A 15,964-nucleotide genomic window follows, 5' to 3' on the forward strand; every position below is an offset into this window, starting at 1 on the left:
GGTGGGAAAGCTAAAGGATTTTCAGCAGAAAATGCTTGACTATTTACATAAAATAAAAAAACTTCGATAACATACTAGACAGCATTATTATCTCTATAAGTGTCTTTTTGTTTTATAATCAAACCATTTTCCCAGTCTTTTTCAAGCCTGTCATGAATTTAGGCCACATGAGCATTGTTGTTCTCTTCAGTTCAGCTCAGACAACTTTATTTATTCCAGAAAGGCAATTCAGTTTTACAGTCTAACCAGACTATACACAAACTCACAAGCAGAAACAAGCAGCAATCAGTAAGCAGCAGTCAAGAGTAGTAATGTCAGAGGGATCAATACCTGGGCAAAAGATGCACACTTGCACTTGGTATGGTCTTGTGCATACTGACTCACACCAGAGCCAGGCAAAAAAATAATAATCTACATACTTTAATGAGTAAATTACTAAATATAAATAAACATTCTAGTGCAGTGCACATTATCTAACATAGGTTGGATGTACAGGCTTGCCGGGATGTGAAGAAAAACAGACACAGAGTAAACCATCTATATGGAGACAAGATAAGGCATTCATTTAAAAAGACTACTGTCAGCATTTAGCAGCCTGATAGCAGAAGGAATAAAGGACTTAGAGTAGCAATTTGTTTTTCTAAGGGAGGCTTTGTAATGCCAGCCTGAGAGCATTAAAGTGAACATCCATGTTATTGTATATTTTCCTTTTGTCTTTACCCCCTTTTCTCAAAAGATTTGTTTAATTGGAAAACAGAAGATGCAGTGCAATGCAACGTGTTAGATACATAAAGTTTTCAACTTGTGCATGGAAAAAATAAACTACTGCTACTAATCTATTATTATTTTTTTGGAGAATGCATTTATAAGGAAATGGTCAGAAACCAAACTGGTTTATTAATTAATTTCAACGACATAACGGCATAACATATCTAATGTTAGGAACAAAAAAACTATGAAGACCTTTAAGTTATCAAATAATAATATGATGCATATAACAAAAACTCTGCCATTATAAAATGTAATTTTTTTCTGTGAAAAAAGTAGGCTACATCAACATCAAGCAAAGTTGTCATAATAACATGTAACAGAAATGCTGTCAATCCATTACAAGTAAAACTCATTAATTGAAAATGTTACTCAAGTAAAGGTACATATGCAACAGTGAGAAGCTCCCTTAAATATTGTGTCATCTGTTTTAACAAATCTGTGATCAGAATTTAAAAGAAATTGAGTGCATAAAAAAAAGTCTTAGATGTGTAATTTAAACCTGTGTAAACTCAAAAGTGTTACATAAATGATTGCTCAGTGTATATGACTCTGGAAGTAGACTGGCACATGAGAGCAGGAGGCAGCAGCTCAGAAACCTCAAATATGTAATTTAAGATGCTACCACTAGGTGTCAGCATTGCACCATAAAGATCATCTTTAAGCCTGTAAGAACGTTTATCGCCTAAATAAATGAATAAACCACCTGCATTACCTCATATGTAAATCACTGTGTGTTGTATATGATTTAGAAATTAAGAAAAAACAAATAATGTAAATAATTGACACCATTATTTTCAATAACTTGATCAACCACCACCCACTTTTCATACACAATGGAACATTATAAATGGCCTTTAAATGTAGTTTACAGCAAGTTAAACAAGGAAAATATGTTAAGTGTGTCTGTGTGTTGTCAACAGGCTCTTCTCCTCGTGCCAGCTGATCCGTAAACCTATTAGCTGTGAAATGTGTCTGAAAAATGTGCCTCATACAGCCAGTTTGTTTGACTGTCAGCACATCAGTGACCTTGCCTGCTGATCAGACAGCGAGTCCAGGAAGTTAGCCTACCAGCCAGGCAGCCCTGCAGTCAGTCAGTCAGTGAGCCGACACACTAACAGTGGGGCTGCTGCAGTTGTTATGGCAACAGATGAGTGTTAACACCATTTCTAACACCCTCTGGATTACTTTCACACACGCACAGACGCATGCACGCACTCTGGTAAATTGCAGGATTTCACACAAGCTCACACCCACTGAAAAACACGAGCACACATTCCCATTATTACCAAGGTTTCTACTACTAGTACTAGTACTGTTTCCATGGCTCCGGGACACATTGAGATCTCGTTATTACCGAGCAGAGCCATGGGCTGTTAGTGCGTAATGGACCAGTCAGTGTTTTGTGGTAGACGACAAGGATCATGAGCAGCTCAGTGGAGGATGCTTTGCGTTAAAGAGACTTCTCAGAGAATCTTCTCGTGCAAATGTCAGTGGAAATCAATTGGTTATCGGTCAACTGTCTGTCAATCTATAACCTATGTTAATCCATTATTTAAATTGTCATCTTGTCACCTTACAGAGACCTCTGTGACCTTTGACATGATTTGGACTAAGCTGTGTGAAGAAATGATTCATCAGTGGATGTTGTTGAATGAGAAGTGATATTAAAAGGACAATTTCAATAACCAAGACAAGTTAAAGATCACAAAATGATGCACTTCCTTGTTTGAGAATGTATCAGTGATGACATTTTGGACAGCATTTGCAAAGCAACTGGTCTTGAAAGTGATGAACCATGTAAGAAATGAAAAATACAGATTAGAACAATCTGAAAAACACTGACTTTTGTTCCTTGTTGTCATTTTCTTTGCCCATTGTGTGATACTTTGGTTGCAGCGGCACTCAAGATGTTTGCTTTTCTAATTTTCACACTGCCTTGTTTCAGGAGGTGACAACAGCACAGCCTGCGTGAGCTCTGCGCTGATCTCTGTTACACATACATGAACACACACATGCAGAAATCACAGGGTTTACAGCAGGGGTGAGATTTTTCTGTTGGCACCAGAGTGTGACTGCGTTTTTAAAGGCAGATTATCTGACACTCTAAACACTTCCACTTTTGTGGAAACATGTGACACGTACAAGTAGTTTTACAACTTTTTGTTGTACATTTCTTGCAAATTTCCATCAACAGTGATTCTGATATTTGTCGGCATTCATCCCTTTTTTGCGGTGGAAAGACAAATTCCCATTTCTCCTCTGTGTCACTGAAAAGCCAGTTATTGGATCCACTGATATGGACATGCATAAGCTCGAGGGAACCACCGTTCAGACAGCTCATAGGGACTTGAATTGGCAACGCAAGATTTCCTTTGTCACAAGCGTGGTAATTACATTATGGCGCATGGCAAGGTTCCATGTAGTACAGTTCCATTGTCTCAGAACAAAGTAGAGCAGAACTGTAGCTTTCTGCTTGGACAGTGCCACACACAAGCTCATAAACTAAAAGTGTGTATCCAGGGGCCTTCACATGTCTTTTATGGTACATCTATACATCTATAGCTAAAGAAAATCATCTCTCCATACACAAACAGTTCAAAGGCAGGTTAGCTTTGTCAATATGAAGCTCCCATAATAAATTAACCTCATTAAATCAGTACAATGATTGCATACACATTAGAAAACCCACATCGTGTGTGTGTGTGTGTGTGTTTGTGTGTGGACTGTCTGGATATGAATGAGGATTCATAGATGAGTGGATACGTGCCTGAGCCTATAAGATACATGCATAGTAAGTCGCAAGCTGACGCAGATTCAATGATGACATACAGACTCAGAGGGGGCACTTTCTTTGTTTAGTGAGCATCTTTATAATACCATGTTTGATGGCATACAATAAGCACAACAGTTATGATCAAACCAGATTCATTGGTTTTAAGTAGTTTCAGGGCCTATCAGTGTACAACTCACATGTTTAAAACACGGGGAAAAAAGATTTCAGCAGAGATATTAGTTCTCACGGCATCAATGAAACAACCCGTGCCTCAAACAAAATCTGTGTTTGTTTGATTTCTGTCTCACAGTGAAAATGCTCACAGCGAGTAACTGCAATTTGTTTCATTACAACTCTGACCCTGCATTCCTAAATGTTGCCTCCCTGCAGTGTTGTTGACCTAAAAAGCCTCTCAGACAGAGTTCAGATAGAGACATTTAAAGCCTCGAGGCCTTGACTGCAAAGAACTGATTACTTTTTGGTCTCAAGCCCTGATCCAGAGCGATCATTAAGGCTCATCTGGAGAACCTCAGACTGGGACTTATAATGGGTTAAACAGTTTAATAAAGCACAGCTTGGTGTTTGAGAACAGTAATGTAGCATTATATATCTCTTTGTCTCAATGAAAGAAATCACTTATTTGTAATCTCTCTGAGTTAAAGGGTGCATCAGAATTTATACAGTAGGATGCAAAGGATTGGGACACACACACACACACACACACACACACTTCTTTAATGCCCTGTAATGTCATGCAATTAGGGTTTGACTCTGGCACAGGGGGTCTTAATCATTTGAACTGGAGATTTGACTGTCAGGCATTGATTTCCCATGGCAGCACTGCAGGATGGAGACAAAGAGAGACGGAGAGGATGGTCAGCGTGACCTCTGCTGCTGAAAGAGGTCAGACCTTAAAATCATTAGTCGATCTAGGAAGGCAGGAGTAATATTTGATGACCTATGCAAAAGGTGTGGAATTTTTTGTGCTGTTGCTTCCATGAAGATATGTTGTTGTTACCAAGTTGTCATGATGTATTTTTATCAGCAGTTATGTGCCTTACCCTTATTGATCCCATAGTTTTTTTGTCTGGGAGCAGGAGCACGGATGCAAAATACATCCATGAGCAGGAGTCACCTTGGATGCAGGGGTCACTTGCAGGTGCCAGGTGGGAGCTTCTCGCGAGATTTTGAAGTATCTCATCTCCTCGTTCAGGAAAAAAAATTACCACGAAAAACAGAAAAAAAAATACCACAAAAAAACCCCAGAAAAAATACCCCAAAAACAGAAAAAAATTACCATGAAAAACAGGGAAAAAATTATTCAGAAAAACAGAAAAAATCACACAAAAAAACAGAAAAATAAATAAATTAATGACTCAGAAAAACAGGGCTTTTTTTTATTTGTCAAGTGAATGCAATACGCTTCCATACTTTTCTATCAGTGTAAGTATTTATTAAATTTACAACTTGCATGTGTTGTCAGTAAACGTTTAACCTCTCTCACACATTATTTGAAGAACATCAGCTTTTGCCATCACACAGAAGATTGAGAGTCTCACATGCTTGATTGCACAGGTTGAGGAACTCATTCGTTTCTCACTCTCAACCTATTAAATCAGAATATGGCTTCTAAGTTGCATCAGTGTACCTGGGTCGAACACTTAATATGACAGGGAATGAGTAATATTATGCACTGCATCCACCCACTTTCGTAAAACATTTGTAGTATGGTTTTGTTTTGGTTAAATGTTGTTTTGTACTTTTTGATAAACAGTTGACGTCCCAGGATGCAAGACAGAAGACTTCAGACTTTTTTTCTGACCATAAAGCAAAATCAAATCAGTCAAACTGTAATGTCAGACTGTCTATTCAACACTTTGGTCCAAAGCAAGATATCTGTACATATATCATGAAAAAAAATAATAATACCCACAGTATGATCCCTAATAATTTTGGTCAACTCTGGACATTTTGTCCAAGCTCAATCATTGGGTCAGCATGACAATAAAACTCAGTAAACTCAGGCCAGACAGCCATGCAAATTGGTATAAATATTCACTGAGTCCACAGGATGAATCCCAGTATTTGTAATATATTATTGTCTTTGTAATTCAAATTATATTATGTTTTTAATGTGCCTTGTTTTCATCTCACCTCATCTTTTTTGACATGCTGTATTTTACAATTTTTGTAACTTTGTAACAGCATGCTCTGTTGGCCTGGTCTACCTGGAAAAGAGATTTTAATCTTATGGGACTTCCTGTTCAAATTAAGGTTAAATAAATAACTATGGTCAACAGAATTTTATTCAGCTAGTTATATGGAGGAAGCACTGGTAGCTGAATGGTTAAATCACACGCAACATAACTTTATTGCTCGTGTTCGCCCCAGCCTTGAGACCTTTTTTGCACGTCATACCCCTCTCCCTCTCTCACCCTCTTCACCGTCATTTCTCGTATAAGTCGTATAAACATCAGAATATGCTGCTTAGGTTTTGACTCATTCATGTGGCCTACTGTATGATGATTTATTACAGAAGAGCATGAGGGGTCTGAACTCAACAAAAACTCAGCTATGTTAGTCCCATTACCTTGTTGGAGGAAGTCAGGTTGTATGGTACTTGAAGAAAGAGGAAATGCTAATAATTTAAACAATTCAGTCCAGCATTAGTGAGCCCACCGTGCATTCAAGGCCACATGAGATCAACACAGCTCCACAGTCAAAATATTTGTGGTCACTTGTAAATTCCACTGAAATAACTAACAGGAAGCTGCAGTCTTATAAAAAAGACAGAGAATTTATCTGAGCGAGGAGCAGCGAGGTCATTCAGTTGCTCCAAGAGAGAGAGAGATATGTGCTGCTTTGTGGTTGTGTACTTCACATCCCTGGGCTGGGTCAACACCAACTAGAGGAAACATTTCCATGTGTGCTGGTTCTGCAGAGTTTGAGCCAGAGGAGGCGGTTGGTGGGTTTCCTCTGGGTAAATTTCTCCTGCTTTGTCGCTGAGTGTGTGTGTGAGGAATGCTGCTGTATCACTGAGTCATTAGGTGGAGGTGGATGCTGCTTTGTGACAATACTTCCTAAAAGCATAATGAATAACAGATTGTGATTGAACAGGCAGGAGCACCCTGTTCAATCTGAGGTTAATGAATCCTGCAGCAGCACAAGCAAATGCTAACACACATGCACGATCACAAACACACTGAGCTACACAAAACATCCACCTAATCCTCCACAGTAATTGAACATTGCATAATTGAGTTCAGGCTGCAGGGTGGGTAAGCAGGCACTGTGCACGAGCCATGAAAGGTTTTCATTATCTGCGTCGGTGTTGAATTGTATGCTGGGGTGAGAGGGTTAGTGGAGATGTGTGCGGGTTGCCACAGAAATATATTTGATTTGAAAAGATTTGATTTGAGTAGATTCTGAAGCAAATTGCCCCTTTTATTTTTACATCATTAAGATTATTGAATTCTAAGAAGAAAATTGAATCATTGAGGGAGAAATGGGTGATAGTATAATTGGAGAAAAAAGTATAATAGCCCTGACTTGCTCAATCAGCGTTCAACATTTCCTGCCAAATTTGGTTAGTTATGATTATTCATGACAGATATTCTGCATCTCGTCAATGTGTTTGCTTTATCAGTGCACTTCTGACTGGTTTAAAGTGGGCAGGACTCAATGCACCACTGTCCACCAACTGTGACAAAAACCACACCCAATATTTATTTTTTCCAGACTTTTACTATGACTTATGTACATTTAGAGGTTAATATTTAGTGTTATAGAGAAATACTTTAAGTGTGAATAACCTGAAAGTAGAAGCAACACATTTGTCTTCCTACAAATGGAAAGTTGAATTCACGAGCAGCAAAACACACTCTTGTTAAATTCAGCACAGTCAGGAGTGGGTTTGCTGCTGCAGCCTCACTAGGTCTGGTGTGACCAGGAGAGTATGGTAGCTAATGTAAGCTAATGCTAATAATAGCCATCCATCCATTCATTTTCAATCACTTACCCAAAGCTGGGTTGCGGGGGCAGCAGGCTGAACAAAGTATTCCACACGTCCCTCTAGCAATCCCTGCTAGCTCCTCCTGGGAGACCCCGAGGCGTCCCCAGGCCAGATGAGATATGTAATCCCTCCAGCATGTTCTGGGTCTGCCCTGGGGCCTCCTACCAGTTAATCATATTACTGAGTCACTTTGCTGACTTAATGACTCTGCTTTAATTGTGTTACGTTTGGACAACATTCTCCTGTAACTGTCAATTTTTCTGGACATAGTGGCCACTGTTCAGCAAAAGTTACATAAGCTCAGATTTGAAACTACATTTTCAGAGGCTTTAAAGGTCCAATGTGTAGGGTTTAGAGGCATCTACTGGCAGAAATGGAATATAATATTCATAAGTTTATAATTTATATTACTTGAAAATAAGAATCCTTGTGTTTGTGTTACACTAGAAGGAACTGTTCATACAGAGCAGGCCCTCTAACACGGAGTCCGCCATGTTGTTTCTACAGTAGCCCAGCACGAACAAACCAACACATTCTCACTCCGACCTCGTCACACATCTGCGTTTGGTCACAGACCTTCCATGTCCACATACGACGTCCAAGGTACCCTGGGTGCATTGGTTGTTGCAGTCTGGGGCACCGTGTCAAGTTCTGCCTGTTACATATTTTGTCTTCTTTCAAAGTACACTTCTGTTTTCACAGGAAATTTAACATTTACATTCAGTCTCTTTCAAAATAAAATACTACGTCAGCAGTACAACAACAAGAATTGATGTTTTTTTTTCCTCCAACAACTAACGCACATGATTGGGTTCAGGCAACAAAACCTTGTGGTTAGGTTTAGGAAAAAAAGAACAGGGTTTGGCTTTAGAATCTTACGGGACACAAACACCTCTCTCCCGGGTGAAAGTTCATATTTGTTGGACCCATCCAACACCCTACCTACCCATCCTACTTGGACTTTCGCCACCTTAACTTTTGTTCTTGTCCCACTGTGTTTCACCCTGATGCCCCTGACCGCTGTTAAATTATAACAGCAACCAGCTGCGTATCATGCTGACATTAAAGGACAGCTTTTTTTTGTCAGCATCTGATGCCGCAAGTCACTTCCCAAGTGCCAGATTTTGACGACTTTGGAGTGGGACTGGGTTGATAGATAGATATGGCCATGCACATTTTTGTGTCGGCCAATGTGGCTCTCCTACACGCTTGGGACACGGCAGATGTTTCAGTTGGCTGCAATCTGCAACCTCACCACTAGATGTCTCTAAATCCTACAGACTGGACCTTTAAAGTAACTAAATCAAAATACAAAACAGGTAAAGCTAGATAGATATGTGATATTGTGGCATTTCCACAAAAAAATGTGTCTCAGTAGACTCATCAAACATTTGGCTTTGAAGAAAGACTCCAAACAACGGTTTTGCAGTGTCAGATCTTTGCCCAAACCAGTCTACTACCTGTAGAGAAAGGTGGCCAAAGATACAGTCAGACATGATATTTCAAGCTTCACCATGATGCTAGATCTTAATCTAGATCTTTGCTGTCTGTTATCCCTAGATGAAGATGTAAATTTTGCCGTGACAGTGACAGCCAAAAAGAGAAAGTAAAATCCCTTTTTCATTGGTTGTTTTGGCAAACAATGGATTCTGGGGAAGCTGCACTTTCCGCCGTACCCTTCTGATGTGTTTCCAACCCTCCAGTCAAACCTGTTTCTCTGAAAACAAGACACAACAGGTTGGGACCTCATAGCCTCAAGCTGAAGCGCCAACTACAGCAACCGTTATTCTACATGCAAATGAGAAGCTCTGCTTATCCAACAGACCTGCTGCTGCTGCTGAAATCTGCTTATTTAAAGTTTTAGGAGGAACATACAATAATGTGCTTGTTCCTGAGAGGTGACCCAGGTCCCCAGCTCCCACACCAGTGATTGTGTTTTAATTGGCTATTTGGCCTCACGGCCTTCACACCAGCAGAGCCATTCATCAGTTGTTGATTAGGTGTCTTCTACCTACCTTGTGAATGACTGTGGGTTTGGGCTTATCATTCAGTCATTACCCTGCTGCTGATGCAGCTAAAAGAAATAGTGTGTGTTTAGAATAACTGGATGCTGCTAAACTGATGTTAATGCAGTTCTACTTTCAAATGTGCGAATAGCTGCATAAGATTAATGTACGTCCCCATTAGAGAACTTCACTCAGCAAAAGCTTATAAATATATGTTCATTTTATGTTATGCTTACATATATATGTCAGTCAGTTGTTTTATATCTTGCAAATTTCCTTACTTGGCATTTCATTACATCTATGGTATCTTTATAACTGTGCCTACTTGAGGCAACAAAAAATCACATATTGACATTTGAGGATGTTGTGAATAGTGTAGTCCTTGTATGAAAGGTCATTGTGATTCAGTTTTCATGTGTCTGCTCCTCAGAGCTGATCTCATCTAATTTGTGGCACCAGCTGATTGATTTCTTACAACTGGTAGGAATCTGTCTGGGTTTATATCTGTTCTGTGAAGCACTCATGTCAGTAGCACTGATGAAAGTCAAGGACTGAAATGTTTGCTGCTGATTTTACTCACCATTCATTTTGATTTATTTATTGATTTATTGCATGTTGTACACTTTTTTGTGCACAGATGTCTTAAATAAATAGACTTTTTTTTGCATTTATCTCCTCCTGTGGATCTTTTTATGACTTGCTAGCCCAGTGACATTGGTGTGGTATCTCCTCTGTCGTCCCATCTTGGAATAGACATCCAGTCACTCTTGTTTGGGTGACCCTAGGCCTACAGCAGATTATTTTCAAGTGAATAATTGTTTGGACCATAAAATGTCTGAATATAGCGAAAGGCAACAAAGACAATCTCTTAAAGCCCAGGGTAATGTCTTGTTTTGTCCACTGTACACTCAAAACCGAGACGAAATTCAGGTTACAATGATATAAAACAGAGGAAAGCAGCAAGTCTTCACACAAGAAAAGCTTGAATAAGGTCATGTTTGGCATTTTTGTGTGCAAAATGACTAAAAATCGATTATTAAAATAGTTGCAAAATGATCATATTATCTGGATTTTCATTATCAATTAATCTGCCCATTATTTTCTCAATTAATTGAATAATCAGGCTCAAACCCCAGGGTGGGGGAGCTCCAGGCTGAGCCTGCATGTTCTGCCCGTGTCAGTGTGGGTTTCCTCCAGGTGCTCCAGCTTCCTCCCACAGTCCAAAGACATGCAGGTTAATTGGTGACTCTAAATTGCAAGTACATGTGAATGCGAGTGTGAATGGTTGTCTGTCTCTATGTGTCAGCCCTGTGATAGTCTGGCGACCTGTCCAGGGTGTACCCTGCCTCTCGCCCAGCCCTCCTGTGACCCCTAACGGGATAAGCAGTTACGGAAAATGAATTGATTAATCATTTTGTTGATGAAATGTCAGAAAACAGTGAAACATGTACTGCATAGTTTTCCAGAGCCCAAGTTGACGCCTCCAAACGTTTTGTCTTATAGAACCAGCAGTTCAAAAATCCAAAGCTATTCAGTTTATTACCATGTGTGACAAAAAGACACAGGATTATCACATTTAATAGGCAGGAAACTGACTTTTTTGGCTTAAAAAATTACATAAAACAATTATTTATTTACCAAAATCTTTGCCTATTAATATTTTTGTTGATTGATTAAACGATTAATCAACCAGTTGCTGCCACATTATCACAGACTAAGTATTTCCTGTAGTTACAGTACTGCAGTCTCTTTGTACATTACCCACCAGGTGTCAGTAGCTTACTTGTCTTGCTGCTTGAATGTAGGTTGTAGGCTGCAAATGCAGACAAAAGGTATGCATTGACCCCAAATATTTCTTCTTACCAAGGAATAAAATAAGTAGAATCTTTTTGGGCATATCTATAAATTGCTTATAATTTAAGTAGCCTACTTGAGCTGCAACCAAACTTATTCCAGTTTCCTTTTTATCATTAAAAAACACTACTTTTCTCCAGGAAATAGTGTAATTGTAATAAAAAAGGGCAAATATTTTTTTAAGAACACACTGAAATATAGACAGAGATGCTGTGATCAATGCCCTATTTTTTCTGTCAGAGCCAAAGAGGCGGAGGGAGATGCAGAGGAGAGGGAGGCGGTCCTAAGTGTCCTCCAGTCATCCTCTCAGCTCCCTCTGTTCACTCGTATGCTGCATTTGAACAGAGGCAGACAGAGGGACAGACCAATAACCGCTCAGAAATGACTTCACTATTCATATGAGGACTAAACCAGGACCTTAAACCTCTGGATTTTTTCCGCTCTGGATATTTTGGGTCGTGTCGGAGGAATATTTCCCATTAACGTTAGACTCCCCTCTGTGAGATATTTTTGCCATTTATAGACCTTTTTTCAGAGCAGGTTTAAACCCATACCTGACTCAGGTCTCATGTAGTCTGTAATTTCTTTGTGTTTAAAAAAAAATGTGATTCATTTCCTGCCCATGAGGTCGCCAAGCCCAGTCGTTGGCATCTGAAACAGCTGGGTCGCGTCGAGAAGATTGTGGATTAACGTTTTCTCCCTCCTCCTCCTCCTTCTTCCTGCATATCCCCAAGAAACCCCGGACCCGGTTTTTCCAGCGGCCAAAATGAGCGTCCGTTTAATTGAATCAACTACATGAGTGGAGCCACAACAGACGCATATTTGTCCCGAGGAGCGCACATTATCTAAATAGCGCCAGTCGCCCTGGAAAATATGGAAAGCGAGGTTTTCTCCCCTTTGCTGGAGCAGTTCATGCTCACGCCTCTGGTGTGCTGGGTAAGCTCCCTCATTAACTATTCAAACGTGTATTAAGCTCACTAATTAAACTGCCCTGCCCTGTGAAAGCATCTCTTTGAAGTGTGTATTGATTATCTTAACACCTTATTTGCATTGTGCCATTTATTCTCAGGTGAAGACAGTCGGGCAGGCGACACTGACTGATGGCACCCAGTTATCGGAATATATTGAATTAGTGGATGGGATTTACCTGAACGAGATCATGCTGGAGATGTGAGTAATTTGACACAGATTCAGAAATGATACCAACATGTCTGCCCCCTGCATCACCACCCAAATAAGAGCATGCAGACCTTTGCTTGGGGACCTCAAACGCACCATTTTAATAGATGCATACCTCTGAAACTTCCATGAAATAGCTACCAATTTAAACACTTAAATAAGAAGATATATGTGCAGTTTATTTGCTCAGTGACAGGGTCTGTGGGTGTGGATCAGAGGCAACTATAATGACACCCTGGGGCTTTAAGTGGGGTCAACCCCACATGACCAAATTAAGGATTTCTTCAAGAACTCTATCCCCTGTCCAGCACTTGAAATTGTCTACTGAACTGAATGTAGGCTACACACAAAGGGACCCTGTATTGAGGGTAATCATGGGTCATACTGTCAGACATCTCCGCAGACAGTTATTGTCCGGATCTCTTGGAGCTGTGTGGGTTTGTTCACAAGCATCCATAGTGCAGGGAGGCAGCAAGCAGCTCCCCAGCTTCCAGTAGCCCTGTTTATTCAGTCACCCTAGACTGTCATCTGCAGCCGCCTGGAAGACACCCCGCCCCTGGAAGCTACAGAGCTCACGTTTCCTGCTGTGCTGCAGATTAAACTCGAAATAGTAGCCTTAAGCAGGCAAACACTGGTTGCAGCGCAGAATCTGGATGCAGATTACACGGCAATGCAGATCCTTCATTAATGTAGCAGGCCCGACAGCACAGACACACATTTTGTTTTTGTTGAATCAAAAGTGAAGTGGATGCATTTGCAGATCTCTTGATAGATGCTGGGGAAGATGAGGCATTGAATGTCTGTCTGAATTCATCTCTTTCCAGTCGCCTCTGAACATATAGCATGACAGGAGACAGCTTTCCATTCCTTTGTCTGGCTCAGGGAAGCTACTTCCCGCTTGCATGACAATTTTTCATATTTTCCGCTAATGCCACACTCTACGCTGTCAGCAGTTACTCCTCCTGTTTGCCTGTCAAAGGAGCGTTCAACCAAGCCTGCTCCCGGTGGAATTGATTTTCACCTCAGAGGAGATTATAATGTGTTGCAGCTTCATAGGGCAACTTCTAGTGTCACCTCCTCTGTATTCCAAGGTTAGATTGGCAGGAATGTCTCAGTGAGAGGAAGCTCTGCACAAGTGTCTTTGTTTTTGTATATGTGCACAGTATACCTCAGTGTGAATTGTTTTTAGAAGGGTTAAGCTGTAGCTGTGTTGCATGAGGAGCTGATTAATCCAGACGGGCTGTTTCCTGTCTCGCTTGGTGTCCTCTTCCTCCTGCTAACTCTGCCCTCTTCCACTGTCCTCGACCTCCCGCTGCTCGGCTGCATCACACCACTAAGCCTCCTACCTTCATGTTTCAGCTACCTCTTCCGCCTCTCTTTGCCATGCTTGTTTTTCCTCCAGGCTGTCTCCCCACTTGAAGAGAAATCGTTCAAAACAGAAAGATGTTAAAGGAGGCCATTGCAGGTTCAGTTGGACAAGGGCATGTTTCCTCTTCCACACACAGCCTCATCAAAACGATGAACACGTCGGCAGTATTTTTAGAGCATTTTCCCCAGTGGGATATTGTTAAATGGAAAGCAACCAGACAGATATGAGGGGGAAGGGTGAATGTGGCAGGAAATTGCTAAAACGGTTAAAAACCTTAAACATGACGGGGTACATGTGCAAACAAAGAGCAAGAGGGCGACATGCAAAAGCCAGATTCAAGCCCCTGATTGCAGAGCCACATGGCAGCTCCTCAGATCTACATGCTAAGAGTGAGATGTTTGACCACTTGGTAGGATTTCTGTCTGCAAATAAATGGCATGAGCTGGATGGGACTTATCTGTGGTGTGTTGATTGCTCTTGCAGAACAGCCAGCGTTGGGCTCAAATGAACTGTGACTGGCTTAGTGATCGCCTGACAGGATGTTGGGGATTGCCAGTCACACAGCCAACTGTGTGTGTTTATATTTGTGAGTGCAGTTCTGTAGGGCTTCTGTGTCTGCGTGGGAGTGTGTGTTTTTTTTTCTTCTGTGCATTTTCTTTTGGACTGAGGCAGCTGTTGGTAGTCGTCTTGCCCAGCCGCCCTCCCACACAAAAGGCCTACAGTCTTGGTCAGATGTTATGTTGGTGAGACTGCTTTTTGTCTGCCTCTCCCACTGTACCAGCCCCACGTGGTCACCTCCAGTGGGCACAGCTAACTAAAATAGACTGTATCATCAACTAAAATGTATGTTACAGCTCATACATCTAAACAGCTGCTGTAGGGTTTTTTTTGGATGATGGAAGCCATCAAAAACATCTTATTTTCCTCACCGTGTTTGTTTATAGAATTTAATTAATTCAGTATTTAAAGACCGAGATGTAGTTGAAACAGGGCACATGATCCAACTGTTATACTCATTAAAAGTCGCTCAGAAACCTCGGGTGTGTTTTCCAACTTCTTTGAGCAACTGTGGGTGATAATTAACAGGAGTCGCATTCATTTAAAATCTCGGGTTCCCACAAACACACTCTGCCTCTCGCTTAGTCATTTTGTTTTTTCCTCACCCCCTCTGTTCTGACAGCTTGAAATATTGTGTAGTGAGTGCTGGTTGGCATTGTGCCGCTTGCGATTGATGCATTTGTGCTAAAAAGGCTCCGCCGGTGTTAGCCTCCAGTTAGTAGCTGCCATTGACAGCAAAAAAACACAAGGGTTCAGCCCTAATAACACTGCCATTGAAGAAAAAGCTTTCTGCAGCCAAGAAACACACTCATGCTACAAAGATAAACGCACATTAGTAGATGAAAGTCAGTAATGTGTGCACATAACATTGCTAAACATGTTTTTTCTTCTCTCTCTCTTTCTCATAAACTCACACTTCGAGTACTCTGGCTGAGGAAACTTGAGCTTTTAGCGTTTTTACTGGTGAAGTCAGCTGTTGTAGCGTAAGCTGTAGTGTTGCTGTGTGAATGTCTCTGTGTGGCTCGGTGCAGACAGGCTGGCAGCAGTTGTCACTGGGACAGCATGGGAGAGCAGAAGAAGAGAGACCCCAGGATTATCTAACGGTTTGCTGACACCCAGATGGCACCACGTCCCCCCACCCCCGCCCTCTTGTGACTGACATTACCTAGCCAATTAGATTGCCTCCTCAGTGCTGTCAAACCAATTAGTTTTCCCGCTCAGCAAGAGGGAGCCAATTAAAGTTTTGTCAGAGTGACAACTGTCCAGTCGAATTCTCTGATTTCATGCCAATCCTGTAGCACCGTGCTGGCTCATTGGCCTGTTTGGTGAACCAGTCAGTCTGTCCTCTACACTCTGCTGGGATGGAGTTAGGAGAGTGAGACAAACCCTCATAGGTATAGAAAAGGAGATTTTATGTGTTCTGCTGGATTTTAACACAACAT

At 41.1% G+C, this 15,964-nt stretch overlaps 1 protein-coding gene across 5 annotated transcripts in view; it reads left to right on the forward strand.

Annotated features, from left to right (window-relative positions):
• The first annotated feature begins 11,731 nt into the window (after positions 1-11,731).
• Positions 11,732-15,964, forward strand: part of LOC125903146 (girdin-like) — a 92,753-nt gene continuing 88,520 nt past the window's right edge. For all 5 annotated transcript variants that reach the window (XM_049599859.1, XM_049599862.1, XM_049599864.1 and 2 more), the window contains exons 1-2: positions 11,732-12,352; positions 12,486-12,586. In XM_049599859.1, the coding sequence (XP_049455816.1) occupies positions 12,290-12,352; positions 12,486-12,586 (164 nt within the window). In that variant the 5' untranslated portion in view covers positions 11,732-12,289. The remainder of the gene's footprint in view (positions 12,353-12,485; positions 12,587-15,964) is intronic.

Source organism: Epinephelus fuscoguttatus, linkage group LG16 (genome assembly GCF_011397635.1).
Source record: "Epinephelus fuscoguttatus linkage group LG16, E.fuscoguttatus.final_Chr_v1".
NCBI lineage: Eukaryota > Metazoa > Chordata > Actinopteri > Perciformes > Serranidae > Epinephelus > Epinephelus fuscoguttatus.